General features: G+C 46.1%; 1 protein-coding gene across 2 annotated transcripts in view; it reads left to right on the top strand.

Annotated features, from left to right (window-relative positions):
- CDK20 (cyclin dependent kinase 20) overlaps positions 1-17339 on the top strand; it is a 53575-nt gene extending 36236 nt beyond the window's left edge. For both annotated transcript variants that reach the window (XM_030192396.1, XM_030192397.1), the window contains exons 6-9: positions 519-581; positions 9461-9584; positions 15186-15341; positions 16809-17339. In XM_030192396.1, coding sequence (XP_030048256.1) covers positions 519-581; positions 9461-9584; positions 15186-15341; positions 16809-16994 — 529 coding nt within the window. In that variant the 3' untranslated portion in view covers positions 16995-17339. The remainder of the gene's footprint in view (positions 1-518; positions 582-9460; positions 9585-15185; positions 15342-16808) is intronic.
- Positions 17340-20568: the final 3229 nt, after the last annotated feature.

Here is a 20568-nt window from a genome sequence, read left to right as displayed (position 1 = left end):
TAGTGTCTGTATTGATTATTTTCCCCTAGGGATTCCCTTATGTATTTATTTTCCAAACATCTATAATAAGTGGTTTACAAGATATAAACAAAACAGCTGTTCATAGAGAACAGCATAATAACCCTTCACACATACCTTCTCTCCTTCCCTTCTGGAGTCTTATCCTATTATGTAAGACTAAGAGGATGGTGTATGCACAGAAATTCCACTTGTGCTGAGAAAAGCCTTCCCTGTATTTTGTGCTGTATTTTGTGACTGTTAGATAATCTACATGTGTGACTGGTTTTCCAGTGGTCCTTGGAGATCACCATTACAAGTAAGCACCTTTGCTTTCCTGGGGAAGAAAGCTGTTGTACAGATGTACATCAGAGTTGGGAAGTCCGAGACAATGAGCAAAATAACACTGCCCAAGTTCACCTAATAGGATGGGAGAGTGGGCACTAGCTCTGCTTCCGTCCCTTTACTTAGCTCAGCTATTGTCCTGTGCATATTAAAAGCCCCTTTTTATGTCTTTACAGATGGTACCGGGCCCCTGAGCTCCTGTATGGTGCTCGGAAGTATGATGAAGGTGTGGACCTTTGGTGAGTTCAATCTGCACTGGCCTGTTATCACACCAGAATTGTGCTTTTTAGTTTGCTGTGCTGCTATTATCCTTTGTTACATGACCTCCATATTGATACCCCTGCTCACTGTATAGGAAGACCTCATTCCCCAACTGTGGCTATGGTATAGGATCTCTCGAAGCTACCAGTTCATGCCCCTCCCCCCATTTCTTTCTCACACTAGGGGCAAGTACATAGGAGTTCATGGAGCAAGATCTTGATGGTCATGTGCACACCTACTATAGGCCTCTCCTCTTCCTGTCAGGATAAAAAGTAGTAACCACAGATGACAACATTAAATTGTAGTAAAAAGCAGACAAGCAGGGGGATGCAGTCACACTTTAAGGTGATGTCATCCAGCAGCTCTTGTGTGTGGAGCTCTTCTCAGCTTAATTTTAGACCTCTCTGAGCATGGGGGTTCCTGTGCTACCTCAGTGCTCTTTCTCGCCTTAGTCTTTTTTTCATCCTTTGACATTTCAAGCAGCTCTCCTCAATACCGCCTTGTTTCTCTCAATTTTAATCTCCAACCAAGTTAACTTATTTTTGTCAGTACACAGATCACTTTCTGTCAGCCGTGTCATGTCCGCAAACTTGCTGACAGTTTCCTCAGTGCCTCACTCCTCTTGCCTTGGTGTCAGAGACCATAGGAAGTGTAAGAATGGCAGAACGAGGGATTTAAGCACAGAAAGTAAAAAAAAAAAAAAAGCTGGTAAATAGGTGAACAACAGAGATTGAGGTTTGGGGGTAAGGAGAGGAGGAGGAACAAAATCTTAGCTACAGGGTAGGTAAAAAAAAAAAAAGGCAGATGAGAGAAATGGTGAAAAAAATGAGACAGAAGGATCAGAGTTAGAGTTAGAAATAAGAGAAGGAGGGAAGAAGACAGTGAAAAGCAGAAAATAGAAATTAGATCCTGAAAAATGACTCGGGAGAAAACCAACAAAAAGATGTAGCAAAGAGAGACCAGGACCAACCAAGTAGAAAACAAAATGGTCAAACAACTAACAAAAAAAAATTGATTTTTAATATTTAGAGAAATGTGAGCTTTGAAAATGTGTATTTCTGTATTTTGTTCTGTACAGGAGGGAATGTGTTTCTGTTCCGCTGTTCACAGTCTGGTTTTTTGAGGTTCCCTTTTTTTTTTCTTTTTTTTTTTTTTAGTAGGTCACGGTCTGTATTTTCAACTTTTGTAATCACAGAGACTGATTCTTTTACATGTAGATTCTATGTACAGTACTTTTTCCAACTAGAGGTGTGCTGGTATTTTAGAATATTTGCAGTGCTGATTTTCATAGGTGGGATTAGTGCAGTTTGAGGATCTGTTTGCAAGGTTTTGTGTTAATTTTCAATGAATGACAATGAATGGAGTTTGTGTTGCTGTCATTGATGTGACACCAGAGTTTGAACAGAATGTCTTTGTAATTCTACTTCTGCTCTGTACCAGTTGCTGGGAGTTTGATTGGTTGATTTGGGAATGTTCCATGTGAATAACTAATTATACTCTATGGGGGCAGTTCAATAGCTGGGCATCACGTTGAATGCCAAAACACCACTAGAGAATACTAGCAAAGTTGGCAATGACATGCCTAAATGTAGGTATGAACAAGTACACCAGGTCTATAGCAGACGTAACTGTTCATGGCTAAATGTGACACTCTAGCATGTAACATACAGTTACGTGGATGCCCTTTGCACGTACACACTAAATGACTAGTACATGTAAATTATAGACTAGCACTTTTGCACTTACACGTTAAGGGCCGGATTCAGTAAATCTGCGCTCAGCGCTATTCTATAAAGAGAGCTCTGGGCTGAGCGCTGTTTATAGAATTTAGCATGGATTCCCGCACATAACTTTGGACACGAGGGCTTACACCAACTGAAACCTGGTGTAAATCCCAGCATGCAAGTTAGGCACACATCCTCCAAATTGAGTAACACCGCATAACTTTTTGGAACATCCCTGACCCACAATGCTCCTCCCATGGCCATTCTCCCTTTTGGATTGCGTGTGAGAAGATTTAGATGCTGTTCTTTATAGAATCATACATAGGTAGTTGCACGCACAACTCCAAATTAATGCCAGTTAATGCTAATAATTGATTGCTAGCAGCCAATTCAATGACTCATTAACTAATTTAGGTGCATGTGGAACTCAGGATCATGCCCAAATTTGGGCAACCTTTATAAAATCTCGGGGGGGGGGGGGGTGTAAATGTGCATGATATGCGTGTAAGTGCTAGTATTCTATAACATATGTGCACAAATAGAATTCTGGGGTATATGATTTACATAGAATTAACCTAATATAAATTGGTGTGGGAAATTGGTAAATGAAGGTGGAGCTGGGGATGGAGCTTGGGTCCCCTCAATCAAAAAGACATTCTGCTGCCCCTAGGGAGGGGAACGGTGAAGAGGGAAGAGAGAAGGTACTAGACTGGGTGGGGGGATTGGAGGAGGGAAGAGAGAGGGGAGATTCTGTACTGGTGGGACATGCTGACTGATAGGTTGGCGGGGGGGGGGGGGGGGGGGCGGTGCCAGAAACCCTAGCACCAGCGCTGCTCAGAGGGGTCTAAAATTAGACTTCTCTGAGCTGAGAAGAGCTCAGCATACATGTGCTGTCAGATGAAATCACCTTATAGAAAGTTTGCATACCCCTGCTGTTGATGGAGAATCTCTGTTACAGGTAAGCCATTTCACTTTACTGGAATGGCTGGAAAAAATATACCTTGAAGTAAGGACATAGAAGTCAGAACTGAGATGTCCAACTCAGGCCATCTCAAGTTTCACTGATATTTCAGAACAGAAATTGATATTTATACACAGACTATGTTTGGCATAACCATGTTTATGTTCCTAACCCTGTCACAGAGACCAGTATCCCTTTGGACTTTTTTTTCGGGGGGGGGGGGGGGAGGAGGGTGCAAAAATCACTGGCAGATTAAGGCGGCAATCTCCCCTTATCCTTCCAATGGAGGGCTGCTCCATTGGAGTTTGCCGCAACCTAAACATGATTGGTTTGCAAGTCTAAATCCTAATGTCGATCTGTTAGGACATCCATATTTGTTCTTCTTCTGAAATGGGGAATAAACATACATCTTCTAGGCACACTCTAGTCCCACCCAAAACACACTGCAAGATTAACAAGAAAATATTTTGCACTGATGCAGTAGGCTAATGAGATGCAAATTCAAAGTACGCCTAACTTGTGTGCTAATCAGGGAAAGCCTGCTGGACGAATGCACACAAAGGTTCTGTGTGGTAAGGGTGGTTTCACTGTGCATGTGTCTGAAGAAAATGAAAGCGCCAACACACATCTGTGCATGAATGTTCACATACAATGTTAGTGAGGCTCATATTTCTACACATAACAATATTCCAGTTCAAGCTGGAGGGGAGGTGCCGTTACAGGTGGTGGTGGGGGAGGGGAGGGGGTGCCACAGCAAAAGCTGGCTCAGAGCGCTTCAACCCTTGAGCCAGCACTTGCAGGCATGTGCCTGAGGTCAGAAAAAGTGGAGCAGGAAAATGATCCGAGTCTGTGTGACATGGAGAGTCACAGATTGACAAATGAGTTAAGCTTGTCAAAGAAAGGAAGTCTCAGCTACATATACTACTACTACTACTACTTAACATTTCTAGAGCGCTACTAGGGTTACGCAGCGCTGTACAATTTAACAAAGAGAGACAGTCCCTGCTCAAAGAGCTTACAATCTAATAGACAAGTGAACGGTCGGTCCGATAGGGGCAGTCAAATTGGGGCAGTCTGGATTCACTGAACGGTAAGGGTTAGGTGCCGAACGCAGCATTGAAGAGGTGGGCTTTAAGCAAAGACTTGAAGATGGGCAGGGAGGGGGCTTGGCGTAAGGGTTCAGGAAGGTTGTTCCAAGCATAGGGTGAGGCGAGGCAGAATGAGCGGAGCCTGGAGTTGGCGGTGGTGGAGAAGGGTACTGAGAGGAGGGATTTATCCTGTGAACGGAGGTTACGGGCGGGAACGTAAGGGGAGATGAGGGTAGAGAGGTAGTGAGGGGCAGCAGACTGAGTGCATTTGTAGGTAAGAAGGAGAAGCTTGAATTGAATGCGGTATCTGATCGGAAGCCAGTGAAGTGACCTGAGGAGAGGGGTGATATGAGTATATCGGTTCTGGCGGAATATGAGACGTGCAGCAGAGTTCTGAACAGACTGAAGGGGGGATAGATGGCTAAGTGGGAGGCCGGTGAGGAGTAAGTTGCAGTAGTCCAGGCGAGAGGTAATGAGAGCGTGGACGAGAGTTCGGGTGGTGTGTTCAGAGAGGAAAGGGCGAATTTTGCTGATGTTAAAGAGGAAGAAGCGACAGGTCTTGGCTATCTGCTGGATATGCGCAGAGAAGGAAAGAGAGGAGTCAAAGATGACTCCGAGGTTGCGGGCAGATGAGACGGGGAGGATGAGGGTGTTATCAACTGAGATAGAAAGTGGAGGAAGAGGAGAAGTGGGTTTTGGTGGAAAGACGATAAGCTCGGTCTTGGACATGTTCAGTTTCAGGTGGCGGTTGGACATCCAGGCAGCAATGTCGGATAAGCAGGCCGATACCTTTGCCTGGGTCTCCGCGGTGATGTCTGGTGTGGAGAGATACAGTTGGGTGTCATCAGCATAGAGATGATACTGGAAACCATGAGATGAGATCAGGGAGCCCAGGGAAGAGGTGTAGATTGAGAAGAGAAGGGGTCCAAGGACCGATCCCTGGGGAACACCAACAGATAAGGGGATGGGGGTGGAGGAAGATCCATGAGAGTGAACTTTGAAGGTGCGGTGGGAGAGATAGGAGGAGAACCAGGAGAGGACAGAGCCCTGGAACCCAAATGAGGACAGTGTGGCAGAAGTAAGTCATGATTGACAGTGTCAAAAGCGGCGGATAGATCCAGGAGGATGAGGATGGAGTAGTGGCCTCTGGATTTGGCAAGGAACAGGTCATTACAGACTTTAGAAAGTGCTGTTTCTGTCGAGTGAAGAGGGCGAAAACCGGATTGAAGCGGATCAAGGATGGCATGAGAGGAGAGAAAATCAAGGCAGCGGCTGTGGACTGCGCGCTCAAGTGTCTTGGAGAGGAAGGGTAGGAGGGAGATGGGGCGGGTAGTTGGAGGGACAGGTAGGGTCTAGTGATGGTTTTTTGAGGAGTGGCGTGACTACAGCATGCTTGAAGGTGTCGGGGACAGTTGCAGTGGAGAGAGAGAGGTTGAGGAGATGACAGATGGAGGGGTGGGTGATAGTAGGAGAGATGGTGTTAAGTAAGTTGGTGGGGATGGGATCAGAGGAACAAGTGGTGCATTTTGAGGAGGAAAGAAGGCGGGCGGTTTCCTCCTCGGAGATATCAGGAAAGGAGGAGAAGGAGGTCTGGGTTGGTTGTTGAGGGAGAGGGTTGAAGTGTGAAGAGGAGGAGGTGGCTTGGTAGTGAACTCAAGGTTGATCTTTTGCACCTTGTCGCGGAAGTAGTCAGCCAGTGATTGAGGAGAGAGTGACGGGGGGGTGGGAGCGGAGGGCACTTTGAGGAGGGAGTTAAGGGTGGCGAAGAGACGACGAGGGTTAGAGCTGAGAGAATTAGTCAATTGGGTGTAATAGTCCTGTTGGCAAGGAATAGTGAGGACTGGAAGGAGGATAGCATGAATTTGTAGTGAAGGAAATCTGAATGGGTGCGAGATTTCCTCCAGAGGCGTTCAGCAGATCGGGCGCAGGAGCGAAGGTAACGGATGCAAGGGGTCAGCCAGGGCTGGGGATTAGTACGCCTTGTGGGACGGGAGGTGGATGGTGCAAGGGTGTCCAGAGCAGAGGAGGAGAGTGGCATTGTAAGCGGAGACAGCCTCGTCAACAGACTCGGAGGACATGATGGAGGGGAGGAGATTAGAAATACTAGATGATAAGGTGGGAGGGTCAATAATCTGGAGATTCCTGGAAGTAGTGGTTAATGTTGGGCGGGGCTGAGGGGGAGGGTGAAGAAGTGTGAAGGTGATCAGGTGATGATCAGAGACAGGAAGAGCTGAGGTGTGGAAATTGGAGGGTGAGCCGGAAGAGGAGAGGACCGAGGTCAAGGCAATGGCCATCACGGTGAGTAGGGGTGGTGGAACAAAGCTGGAGGTTGAAGGAGGATGTTAGAGTGAGGAACTGAGAAGCGTGAGAGTTGGACAGGTCATCAACGTGTATGTTGAAGTCTCCGAGAATGAGGGATGGAGATGAGGGTTCAAGAAAAACAGAAAGCCAGGCATCAAAGTCGGTGAGGAAGGAAGGGAGGGATTTATCAGGGGGGCGGTAAATGACTGCCACTCTGAGTGGCAACGGGTAGAATAGACGGATGGAGTGGACTTCAAAGGATGAGAAGCAGTGAGACTGTGGTAGGAGGAGGGGTTGGAAGCTACAGGAGGGCGAGAGTAGTAACCCGACACCTCCTCCACGGCCAACTAGGCGGGGAGTATGGGAGAAGAGATAGCCTCCATGGCATAGAGCCGCAACTGAGGCAGAGTCGTCAGGGGAGAGCCAGGTTTCAGTTAGGGCAAGCAGGTGAAGGGAATGAGAGATGAAGAGATCGTGGGTGAAGGGAAGTTTGTTGCAGACCGAGTGGGCATTCCACAGTGCACATGAGAAGGGGAGGGAAGAGGGGGGGAGGAGGGGAATAGATATGAGATTGGAGACATCCCGGAAACGTTTGCATGGATAGGACGAAGACAGGTGTGGGGGACCTGGATTGGGATTGATGTCTCCTGCGGATAGCAGGAGGAGGAGCAAGAGAGTGCGGAGGAGGGTGGGGGAGGTAGGGCGACGAAGGCGACGAAGACGGGATGCGCTTAGGAGGAATGGGGATGGGTTAATGGCAGGAAGGAAGTGTTGAAGGTTGAGAGCTAGGAAGGAGGAGGGGGACAGGAGAGATGGTGAGGTGGTGAGGGACGGGGGTGAGTAGGGTATTGCAGTAGTGAGCAAGATGGGAGAGGACATGGGTGGGCAGTGAGTTCCAGTGGTAGACAGCGGTAGGGGGAGGGGAAAAAGATTAGGAAGGGACAGGGCAAGGAAGAGAATGTGTAAAGGGGCCATAAGTAGTAACTGAGGTGTTATGGGTATATATGTAGTGACTGAGGTGTTAAGTGATAGATAGAACGGCAGAGCTGGATTAGAGGCTTAAACTGGAATGGTAGGCAGCAGGCAGGTAGGCACTGCCAGTAAGAACAAGTCACACCCACTATGTTTGAAAAATGTGGGAGGAAAGGAGGTGAAGAGCCTGAACACAGAGACAGAGCACTTATCTGCAGGCAGATTAGGTTGCTTGGGAGGGTATATAAGAACTATCACCCTAGGGGTGGGTGGGTAGAGGGGTGGGTGGGGGGGATCTAAGTCTAAAATGTACAGACAGAGCTGCAGCACAGCCAGTTAATCTGTAAAAAAGATGGATTTCTCAAGAAAAACTGGTATAGAAGGCTACATATAGTGAAGAATGAGGAGCAGTGAGCTACCTGTATGGCAGGAGAGTCGGCTAGTTAGGGGTGCTTTGGAATCTGTTGCGGAGTAGAGGGAAACAGAAGGCTGGGTCAGGGGAAGTGAGTAGCAGAGTAGGCTAAGAGGGTGTAAGGCAGTGGTTCCCAAACCTGGTCCTGGAGGCACCCCAGCCAATCAGGTTTTTGGGATATCCACAATGAATATTCATAAGATATTTTTGTATGCACTGCTTCCACTGCATGCAAATCTCTCTCATGAGTATTCATTGTGGATGTCCCGAAAACCTGACTGGCTGGGTTGCCTCCAGGATCAGGTTTGGGAACCACTAGTGTAAGGAATGGAGCAGACAGAGAGCTGTAAGACCCCAAATATAAAGTCACACAATGTTTGTGCAGTAAGGGAAGAATAAAAAAATGCAGAGGAGATAAGGTGGGGGAGAAAGAGGATGATGAGAGAGAAGGAAGAAGAAACTAGTGTAATCTGAGACTATGGGGGAAGAGAATGTGGTTTAGATGGGCTGAGGGGAGGGAGATTGGTGAGGACTGACTGGAAGGAAAGTTGTGGTGTGGATGGGTTGAAGAGGGTGAGAAAATATGGTGTGGTTCAGCAGCAGGAGTTGAGAGGGACAGAGATTGTCAAGAATTCTGAGTACTTCTCTAGCTTTTGATTTGACCACATGAGTCTCCCCATGCACTATTACTTTCCCTGCTCTTGGTATTTAGATATGGACTGGTCCATTCACTACTACTACTACTAACTAGCATTTCTAAAGTGCTACTAGGGTTACGCAGCGCTGTACAATTTAAACATAGAAGGATAGTCCCTGCTCAAAGAGCTTACAATCTAAAAGACAAGAGAACAATCTAAAGACAGGTGAACAATCTAGAGGACGAGTGAACAGTTAGTCTGATAGGGTGGATAGATTGGGGCATTATATATATATATATATATATATATATATATATATATATGCTCTTGGTATTTAGATATGGACTGGTCCATTCAGACTCACAACCAGCCATACTTTGGTTTTCCTTTTTCTTCTTGGGGATGGGATGGGGGGGAGATATGTGTTATTTCATAAGTTCAGCACCCTCAGTTTGTTTGAAAAATTGGTTCCTATGAATCCTAGGGGAGGGAACAGATGATTCCCAGTAGTGGGGAAATGAGGAGTTTAGCCTGGAATAGGCACAAAGGATCAACAGTGGTGGGGAATGAGGGGTTAATGCCTGGCACATAGGATCATCACTGGTAAAGAGTGAAGGTTTAAACTAGAGATCAAGTAGGAAGGGGGAATGAAGCAGAGCTTGGATGGGCTTGGAAGCCTTTATCTATATTGGTATTTTTTGCTCAGCTGGTTCTTTAATGAGTTTTTTTTTTCACTGGTCTCTTCCTCTCCCCATATGTAGGGCAGTAGGTTGCATCTTTGGGGAACTGCTCAATAATTCGCCCCTCTTCCCTGGCGAGAATGACATTGAACAACTTTGCTGTGTGCTGCGGATCCTGGGCACCCCCAATGAGAAGATCTGGCCGGTGAGTGTGTGAGGAACCAATCCCAGCAGGAGAAGGGAAGGATTCTTAGAGATTCTGCTTTTCCTTATTATTCATACCAGACCAGTCCAGAACCTGTGAGTTATGCCCTTTAACCAGCAGATGGAGGCAGAGAACAAGAGCTTTGAGTTCTGCTCTACGAGGGCACCATGCAGCCTTAGCTCCTCAGTATTTCTTGTCTCCAGCAGATGGTGACATTCTGACTGTGCAGCCTTTGGATTGTTCTTATGCTGCTGAGCTACTTGGAGGAACTGATCTGGAAATCAGAATAACGAGTGGAGTGATCAAATTTGTAGATGACACAAAACAATTCAAACTTGTCAAAACACATGCAGATTGTGAAAACTTGCAGGAAGACCATTGAAAACTGAAAGACTGAGCATCCAAATGGCAGATGAAATTTAATGTGGACAAATGCAAAGTGATGCACATTGGGAAGAATAATCTGAATTATACTTACCTGATGATAGGGTCCATCTTAGGAGTCAGCATTCAAGAAACAAATCTTTTGTCGTTGTAGAAAATATGCTGAAATCTTCTGCCCAATGTATGGTGGCAGCCAAAAAAGCAAACAGATGCTAGGAATTATTAGGAAAGGGATGCAAAATAAGATCAAGAATATTATAATGCCTCTGTATCATTCCATGGTGTGACTTCACCTTGAGTATTGCATTCAGTTCTGGTTGCTGTATCTCAAAAAATATATAGCAGAATTAGAAAAGATTCAAAGAAGAGCAACCAAAATGGTAAAGGGGATGGAACTCCTCCCATATGAGGAAAGACTGAAGAGGTTAGCGGGCTCATTTTCAAAACAGAAAAACGTCTAAAAAGTGGCATAAAGCAGCATTTGGACGTTTTTTTCTCACAAAAACCTCCAGATCAGTATTTTCAAAACCTATTTTTAGACGTTTTTCTCTGAAGTCTGTCAGAAATGCGTCCAAATCTCAAGGAGGGACATTTTCAGGGCGGAACTTGGGCGTTCCTAACACTTACACATTTTTCAGCCATAATGGAACAAAACAAAAATGTCCATGGCTAAAACTTAGTTTTGAGCTAGACCTGTTTTTATAACAAATAGGTGCCCTAAATAACCATATGACCACTGGAGGGAATCAGGGGTGACCTGCCCTTATTCCCCCAGTGGTTACTATCCCCTCTCTCACCCCCCAAAATGTGATGAAAAACATTACATGCCAGCCTCTGTGCCAACCTCAGATGTTATGTTCAGGTCCATTAGAATAGCATGCAGGTCCCTGGAGTAGTCTAGTAGTGGTGCAGTGCATTGCAGACAGGTGGATCCAGGCTCCTACCTCCCCTACTTATTACACTTGTGGAGGAAACTGTGAGCTCTCCAAAACTCACCAGAAATCCACTGTACCCACATATAGGTGCCTCCTTCACCCGTAAGGGCTATGGTAGTGGTGTATAGTTGGGGGTAGTGGGTTTTGGGGGGCTCAGCACACAAGGTAAGGGAGCAATGGTGAGAAGTGTACCTGGGAGCTTTTTATGAAGTCCACTAAAGTGCCCCCTAGGGTGCCCTATTGCTGTCTTGGGATGTCAGGGGGACCAGTCTACTAAAAATGCTGGCTCCTCCTACATCCCAATGGCTTGATTTTGTTTTATTTGCACTTGGACTTTTTTTTTTTTTTTTTCAAAAATGGACCAAAAAAAAAAAAGGCCAAATCACAAAACATCCACATTATTTAAAAAAAAAAAATAAAAAAAGACTTTTTTATTTTTTTGAAAATGATCTTCTTTCCTATTTAGATTTTGGACATTTTTTTTGCAGAACGTCCAAAGTTGGACTTGGACGTCATATCGAAAATGCCCCTCTAGGGCTCTTCAGCTTGAAAAAGAGACAGCTGAGGGAGGATAAGATTGAGGTCTACAAAATCCTGAATGGTGTAGAATGGGTAAAAGTGAATTAATTTTTCACTCTTTCAGAAAGTACAAAACCAGGGGACACTCAATGAAATTACATGGAAATCCTTTTAAAACAAATAGGAGGAAATAGTTCTTCACTCAAAGAATAGTTAAGCTCTGGAACTTGTTGCTAGAAGATATGATAGCAGTGGTTAGCATATCTGGTTTAAAAAAAAAGGTTTGGACAGGTTTCTGAAGGAAAAGTCCATAGTCTGTTATTGAGATTGACATGGGGGATGACACTGCTTGCCCTGGGATTGGTAGGATGGAATTTTGCTGCTAATTGGGTTTCTGCCAGGTACTTGTGACCTGGATTGGCCACTGTTGGAGGCAGGATACTGGGCTAAATGGACCATTGTTTGACCTACTATGCTATTCTTATATTCTTAGTAGAGCTTAGGGTGACTCTTTCTTTTTAGAGACTATTGATCCATAAAAAAAAGAAAAAAGGAAGAAAAAAATTGAATATTTTTTGGAGCAGGAGGGCTCCTCAGAGGAGTCCTGAGGAATAATGCCCCCGCCCCACAAACTTTGGGCATCAGTCAGCTGATTCTTCCTTTCTATTGAAACAAATTCTCCTTTGGAAAAAAAAGGCAATGTTTACCATGGTTGCCAGCACAGGAGAAGAGAAAAAAGAATAAACTTTGTGGGAGAGGATTCTTTCCTGTAACATTTACATTTAGACAGCCAACATCCAGATGGGACTGTTTACTTCTATTTTCTGCTCATCAGGGTGGTGGTGGTGTTCTGCCTACCTGAGGGAGATCAGGATTAGTGGGTGTAAGTTTTATTATTGGCCCATTTCAGCAGCATCTGTGTCACATGTGGTAACCACAACTACCCTATGGATGTTCCAGGGGAGAGTTCTAAATGCTTTTCATGCTGTGGGAGCCACCGGTCTTCGGGTCATTATGCCTCTTGCTGGGTGGGTTCATAGCAGTTGGGGGTCCATGTTAATGCTCCTGCAGGTGTGGAAAGTTAATTTTACCTCAGGATTCAGAAGTTTTATCACCACCATTGCTCTCATATGAAGTATGGGAAGCTAAGCTGGCAAGTACAGCTTCTTCAGTGCAACCATCAGAGGAGAGACATAGGCAGCCTATTCAGGTTCAGGTGTCATTGCAATCATACAGTTGCTTCATTCAGGCCAGTCTGGTTATCTTTCTAGTCCTTCAAAGATTCAGCTATATAAGCCACTTCTTCTTCACTTATGCACCAGGCTTTCTTATTGAAATACTCTGAGGGCTCAGTGTGTAGAAGCAGTGCTTTCAACTTCAAAGCTTCTATTTTACCTTCTAGCTGCTAAAAGAAGATTGCTTAGATGCTGTGGATAATTCTCATTCTTAATCTGTCATTTCTTTGTTAGATTTTCTCAGTCTGGTTTTAAAGAAAAGTAAAACCTTCAATACTCATATAGTTGGTCATCCTCAGATGGCCTTCCATAGTGGAACAATTGGGAGAAATTCTACCAGCTAAAGGAGATGATCCTGCTGTAGTTCATTTATTCAGAAAGTCTGACCTCCTTGCAGTTATTGCTGACTCCTTAGGATCTATCTGGTCAGGTGCTTAAATGGTTCTTTTCATTTCTGAAAGACAGGACATTTGTAGTTTCCACCTCTATCTCAACCTCCTTAATCCATCCTTTAGAATGTGGAGTCCCTCAAGGCTCAGTACTGAACCCCCCCCCCTCCTCTTCAGTGTTTTCATTCATCCACTGACAACCCTTATTCAAGACTTAGGTCTTACAGCATTTTTTTATGCCGACGACATCCTTTTGATCCGCTATACTGACGCCCTTTTCCCGAATTCTTCTAGATGCAATCTGGACTTGATATAATCTTTTCCTGTTTCTGTTGAAATCATCTGTTCCTCAGCAATTCTAAGTCTATGGCCCTGTGAGTCATGGGAAAATATAATTCCACTTACATTCTCTCCTAATTGACATCTGTCCTCTTATCCAGGTCACAAAGCTTCATTACATTGGTATATATCTTGATCAAGAACTCTCATATGAACCCCATATTTCTGCCTTAGTTAGGTCTTGTTTTTTGGCTGTAAGACAACTTTGCATCATTTGTTCATTTCTAGATAAGTTTTCACAAATGACTCTTCTTTATGCTACTCTCTTATCACCCTTAGACTACTGTAATTTTCAAAAACACATAAACAGGATGGAGTTGATTCAGAGGGCTGCTAAAATGCTTGGTCGCCTTCATCATAAAGGGTACGGAGACAGATTTAAAAACCTCAATATGTATACTTTGAAAGAAAGGTGGGAGGGGAGATATGGTAGAGACATTTAAATACCTACATAGCAGAAATTCACAAGAAACAATTCTCTTTCAATTGAAAGGAAGCTCTGGAATGGTGAGCATTGGATGAAGGTGAAAGAGGATAGACTCAGGAGTAATCTAAGGAAATACTGCTTTACAGAAAGGATGGTGGTGCATAGAATGGCCTCCTGGTGGAGGTGGTAGAGATGAAGACTATCTGAATTGAAGAAAGTATGGGATAAAGCAAGGATTTCTACAAAAGAGAACAGTATGGGTGGGCAGACTGGATAGACCATATGCAGGCTTATATTAAAAAGAGAAGGGCGCCCATCTTTCGACACAAATCGGGAGATGGGCGTCCTTCTCCCAGGGTTGCCCAAATCGGCATAATCGAAAGCCAATTTTGGGCGCCCTCAACTGCTTTCCGTCGAAGGGGCGACCAAAGTTCCCAGGGGTATGTCAGAAGCGTAGTGAAGGCGGGACTGGGGTGTGCTTAACACATGGGCGTCCTCGGCCGATAATGGGAAAAAAAGTGCGTCCCTGACGAGCACTTGGCCAAATTTACTTGGTCCATTTTTTCTTGCGACCAAGGCTCAAAAAGGTGCCCTAACTGACCAGATGACCACCGGAAGGAATCGGGGATGACCTCCCCTTACTCCCTCAGTGGTCACTAACCCCCTCCCACCCTAAAAAAACTTTAAAAATATTTTTTGCCAGCCTCTGTGGCAGCCTCAAATATCATACCCAGCTCCATGACAGCAGTATGCAGGTCCCTGGAGCAGATTTAGTGGGTACTGCAGTGCACTTCAGGCAGGCAGACCCAGGCCCATCCCCCTCTACCTGTTAAACTTGTGGTGGTAAATGTGAGCCCTCCAAAACCCACCAGAAACCCACTGTACCCACATGTATGTGCCCCCTTCACCCGTAAGGTCTATGGTAGTGGTGTACAGTTGTGGGGAGTGGGTTTTGGGGGGGGGTTTGGGGCTCAGCACACAAGGTAAGGGAGCTATACACCTGGGAGCTTTTTCTGAAGTCCACTTTAGTGCCCCCTAGGGTGCCCGGTTGGTGTGCTGGCATGTGAGGGGGACCAGTGCATTACAAATGCTGGCTCCTCCCACGACCAAAGGGCTTAGATTTGGTCGTTTCTGAGATGGGCGTCCTCGGTTTCCATTATCGCAGAAAATCGGGGACGACCATCTCTAAGGTTGACCTAAATGTGGAGATTTGGGCGTCCCCGACCGTATTATCGAAACAAAAGATGGCCGCCCATCTTGTTTTGATAATACGCGGGGATGTCCTGCGAGGACGCCCTCAGGAAAACTTGGGCGCCCTGTTCGATTATGCCCCTCATGATCTTCTTCTGTCATTTTCTATGTCTCCTTGACAGGAAATCACAGAGCTCCCTGATTACAACAAGATCTCTTTCAAGGAGAACCCACCCATACCACTGGAACATATTGTACCAGATGCATCGCCTCCAGCCCTGGACCTACTCAAACGCTTCCTAGTGTACCCATCCAAACAGAGGATTCGAGCAACCGAGGTGAGTGCAACACTATGCTATTTCCAGCCAACCTCTGCTTTTCAGAACCAGAGGGCACTTGGCAAGGGGAAGAACAACACTATCACCATCCCAGTACAGAAGATTATCCTTATGACAGAGTTGGGGTTGTGGAGCTGGAGTGGAATGCCAAAATGAAAGGGCCAATTAGCATGGTGGATATCTCACTCACACCCAAATTCCATTGCCCTACCATTCTATGGCTACCCTCTTGGTAGTAAGCAAAAGGGGTCTCAAAGCCCTGATTTTTCCTGTTGCCCTTCTGGTAGCATGAAGAAGCAACAAGGTACCTCAAGAGTTCAGCTAATGTCATTTGGATGATCTTTGGGAAAAGGCAGGGACATGGGGAGAAGGGGAGAGTAAGACCATGAAAATCCTTGTGCTTGAGTCCAGCAGATTGGAGCTTGAAATCTTGTTCTGCTTAGGTCCATAATGGTGATGGAGGAGGTGGGGACTTGAGACATGAAAGCCCTCTGCACATGCAGCTAAGTGAGTATAGCTGGAAGCTCCTCGTTCTTGCTGCTGGGGGAATGGAAAAGGATTGGGACTCTGAGGTCCCTTGTTCTTGTTGCTGGGATAGTGGAGAGGGATTGAGGCTCTGAGATCCCTTGTTTTTGCTGCTGGGGGAGTGGAGGGGGATCGGGGCTCTGATGTCCTGGCTGCTGGGGCAGAGGGATTGGGGCTCTGAGGTCCCTTTTCTTGCTACCGGGGGAGAAGGATTGGGGCTTTGAGGTCCTTGTTCTGGCTGCTGGGGGAGAGGGTTTGGGACTCTGAGGTCCCTTGATCTGGCTGATGGGGGAGAGGGATCTGGGCTTTCAGAACCCTTGTTCTGGCTGCTGTGGGAGTGGAGAAAGAGAAACCCCCTCATACTAAGTAGGCCTTTTATTTTGGGCTGGCAACTAGAATGCACAGCATAGGATTTTTGTTTCCATGCCGTTGTGGCCATGTTAGTATGGCAAAACTGTATTGAACATATGATATAACTTATTGCATACTATAATTGGTGTTTAACTGTGCATGTTAAGCTTTTTTCCACTCCCATGGTAATTTTTTTTTTTACCCAAGTGTTATCACATAGGCTCAAAAGTGTTATTTATGTAACATGTATTTTTTGTTTATGGTTAATTTGTTTTGGTTTGAGGACATTATTTTGAATTTTCTGACTGGATATATACTGGTTCATTGCCTATAGGTGGCACTGCATACCTACATTACCTTAGCTCTGCCCTATTCATGTTAAGTTACTTCTCAGGTCTGTAATCTTTACAGTGACCTAGAGGTGAGCCCATCCAGGCCCAAACCAGTGACCTCAAGGTGATATGCTCTATATGCCTAAGCCAGTCCATTGACCAGTGACAGGCTATGTATCTCTGTTCTAATCCCTTAAACCTGTCCTTGGGGATTTGCAGAGATAGGTTTAGTGTTTTTTATATGTTCCTCTCACCGTAGGCCTTGTTGCACCCGTACTTCTTCACAGAACCACTGCCTGCCCATCACTCGGAGCTCCCCATCCCTCAGCGCAGTGGAAAGAAAACCCGGCAACGTCTGCAGCATCAGCACGAATACCGTATTGATCAGCCCCTGGAGGAATCTGTGGTTGACCCTGAATTGATTGCCCCATATGTCATGCAATGAGGGGAAGAGCCCCACCCTGGTCCACCCTCCAGTGAAGGTGGTGGTGTGTGTAATTTATCTGGATTTGGGCAAGAGAGTTAAAAAATTAATGAGAGGAGGTGAGGAAGATGGGGAGGACAGAATGGAGAGAAACCATGAGAAAAAGAAACACAGAGAGAAGTAGATGAGGAAAGAGCCAGAAAGGAGGAGGAGAAAAAGCATGCGTGTGTGTGTGAGAGAGAGAGAGAGGTATATATAGAAACAAGCTTCCTCTGTAAAGTGTTCACAAGAAACCTCTATTTCCTTATATTTTTGTTTATCAGAGCTCTGTTTTAGCAGTCAGTAATAAACAGTGCTGGTAGCTGACTCCTCTGTTTTTCTTTATCTGACATGAATCCTGAGCCTAAGGAAGTGGCTGTGACTGCCTAAGAGGGGAGGAGTCTATTTGGCTTCTTTTTTTTCTTTTTAACTGCATTTTAATGCAACACAAGCCCAAAGTTAAGTAGTGATGCTAGCCTTTTTCATACCCGGGGGTGGGGGTTATTTCTTTAAGTTTCTAAGACTGAAAAATGTTTTGAACTGGCTTACTGGGTTCAGCTTCTATTTGCCAGTCAGTTTAAATATCGTCTTTAAAGTGTTAGCATCCAGCTTAGGGAGGAACATATACTGAGCTTTGTATGGCATTGTTGGTCTAGAATAACAAAAGACAAATAATTTCATTTTATCCAGTATAGCCCTTTGATTGGACGCTGGGGAAACAAATGTAAAAGATCTTATGGAGTGGATGAGCAAACAGAGGTATATAAATAGGGTCTGTGTTTGAATGAGGCTTCTCAGTTTGCAAGGGTTGATATTCCTTTCCTTCTGCATTGGTTAGAGGAGCAGTAATTCTGGATTGTTAATAAAAGAAATTAGGCAGGCAGGCAGTGAGGCTCACAGGACAGAGATAACTTTATCTACATGGTCCAGGCAGCCTAGAGACCATCACTGAAGCAGGAGTTGGGGGGGGGGGGGAGAGAGGGCGTGTGCATCACCAAATGTATATTCTGTTCAAGGAGCATAAGCCATCCAAATTCTCTGCCTAAGCAAAGCAGTTTGCATTCCTACTAGAAACTGGATGGTGATGTTCAGATTGCGTTTTCTTCTGTTCATGACATCCTTAGACTTTGGGTCTACTTACTATCCAGTGTTTTGAGGATAGTGAGCACAGTCCAGGCTGATGAATCTATTGCCACCAGTGGTGTAGCTACAGATGGGCCTGGGTGGGCACAGGCACACCCATTCTTGCCTCAGGCCCACCAGTCTAGTGGCCCCCAAAGCACCTCATTGGCAGTGAACCACGCCTCTCTCTCTCGCTCTCATGGCAGCTGCCCGTCTCTCTCTAAATTCCCCACTCCCGCCCTCATCTACCTTTGAGCTATCGATGGCAGCAATTTCTGTAATCAACTTGCGCCAGCCTTCCAGGCTTCCCTCTACCACATCCCACCCTTGATGACATAATTTCCTGTTTCTTCACTGGCAGGGACGTGGTAGAGGGCTGGTGCAGGCTGCTTACTGGAATTGCTGCCGGCAGCAGCTTAGAGGTAGACCGGGGAGGGAGAGAGGAGCAGATGCCTGTGGGGGGAGGTGGGAAGGAAAGAGAGGAACGGATGGCGGGGGGAAGAGGAGCGGATGCTGAGTGGGGTGGGGGAAGGAGAAGCATGACAATAGCAGGGACAGAGGGAAAGTTTAACAAAAAAACTGTATGGATAGGGGTGGGGGTAGGAAGGGCCCACCTGGATTAACTTGGGGTCCACTCAAAATAACAGGTCTGGCTACGCTCCTGATCGTCACACAACAGAGATGCACTGGAAACCTAAGCCTTTCATTCCTAGTGATATCCTGGCCACTTGTTCTTCTACTGTTGTTGTTAGTGGAAATATTTGGAGGCTCATTTTCAAAGCACATAGACTTACAAAGTTACATAATAACCTTTGTAACTTTATAAGTCTATGTTCATTGAAAATGAGCCTCTATATACATTACTAGCCTTTGAGCCTGTAAAAACGGGCTAGTATAGGACGGGGGGGGGGGGGGTTTTGAAAGGCCCCTTCTCGCCGCTGCAAGGCCCCCCGCCGCTGAGCTCGCCGCTGCCCCTCCGAGGTCACCGCTACGGCCCCCCCCCCCCCCCCGGAGTCGCCGCCACCCCTCCACCCGGGCCGGGCCCTCGCTTCGCTTTGAAACAGCACGGGAACGCAGCACACAGCTCAGATGAGCTGCCGTCCTTCTTCTCTGCCTGTCCCGTCCTCGTGGGCGAGGGCGGGACACAGGCAGGGAAGGAAGGCCGACGGCAGCTCAGCTGAGCTGTGTGCTGCGTTGATGCTGTTTCTATAGCGGAGCGAGAGCCCGGCCCAGGTGGAGGGTGGGTGGTGGCGGCGACTCCGGGTGGGGGGAGTGGTGGCGGCGGCGACCTTGGGGGGGGGGGGGGAAGCGGTAGCGACGGCGGTAAAAAAAAATACTATTTAACTTTTGTTGGAGAGGGTGTCTGGGAGGCAGAGAATAGGCATTCCTGCACTAAGCACGTCCGCATGACCGTGCACTAACTGGTTAGGGCAGGATTGTCGAGTGAGCTCTTACTGCGTACAAAATAGGTGCTGGTACGTGTTCCCATGGTAATTTTTTTAAATGGACACATGCTAATGGCAACATTAGTGTATGGCCATTAATACACATTTTTTGGCTGCAGTAAAAATGGCCATAGCTTGCGGGAAAAACCAGTGTAAGGACATGCTGAGACCACATTTTACCACAGCTGAATGAAAGGGCCCCTCTGATATGGTGCTACTCCCGATTGTGGGCATGACTTCTCATTCTTGTAGTTGAGGGTTCCATCTGAAGAAGATCCTCTATGGTTAGTGTTTATACTGATCCAGTGAAACATAGAAACATGACGGCAGATAAATGCCATATGACCCATCCAGTCTGCCCATCCTCTGTAACCCCTAATTCTTCCTGTTCCTAAGCAATCCCACATGCTTATCCCGTGCCCTTTTAAATTCTGGAACAGTCCTTGACTCCACCACCTCCACCGGGAGGCCATTCCACGCCTTCACCACCCTTTCTGTGAAATAATACTTTCTTAGGTTACTCCTAAGCCTGTTCCATCTTAACTTCTGTCGTATGCCCCCTCATTCCAGAGCTCGCCTTCATTTGAAAAAGGCTCTCTTCCTGTACATAAATGCTCGTGAGATATTTAAATGTCTCTATCATGTCTCCTCTCTCCCTCCTCTCTTCCAGTGTATACATGTTGAGGTTCATAAGCCTGTCCCTATAATTTTTGCATTCAAGACCGCTTGCTAATTTCGTAGCCACCCTCTGGACCGACTCCATCCTGTTTATATCTTTCCGTAGGTGCTGTCTCCAGAACTGCACGCAGTACTCCAAATGAGGCCTCACCAGAGACTTATACAACAGCACTATCACCTCCTTTTTTCCTGCTGGTCATTCCTCTCTTTATGCACCCAAGCATCCTTCTGGCTTTGGCCATTGCTTTTTCTACCTGTTTGAAAGCTTTAAGGTCGTCAGACACAATCACCCCCAAGTCCCGCTATTCCTT

The sequence above is a fragment of the Microcaecilia unicolor genome, chromosome 2 (genome assembly GCF_901765095.1).
Source record: "Microcaecilia unicolor chromosome 2, aMicUni1.1, whole genome shotgun sequence".
Taxonomy (NCBI): Eukaryota; Metazoa; Chordata; class Amphibia; order Gymnophiona; family Siphonopidae; genus Microcaecilia; species Microcaecilia unicolor.
This window is presented reverse-complemented; position numbering and strand designations above follow the sequence as displayed.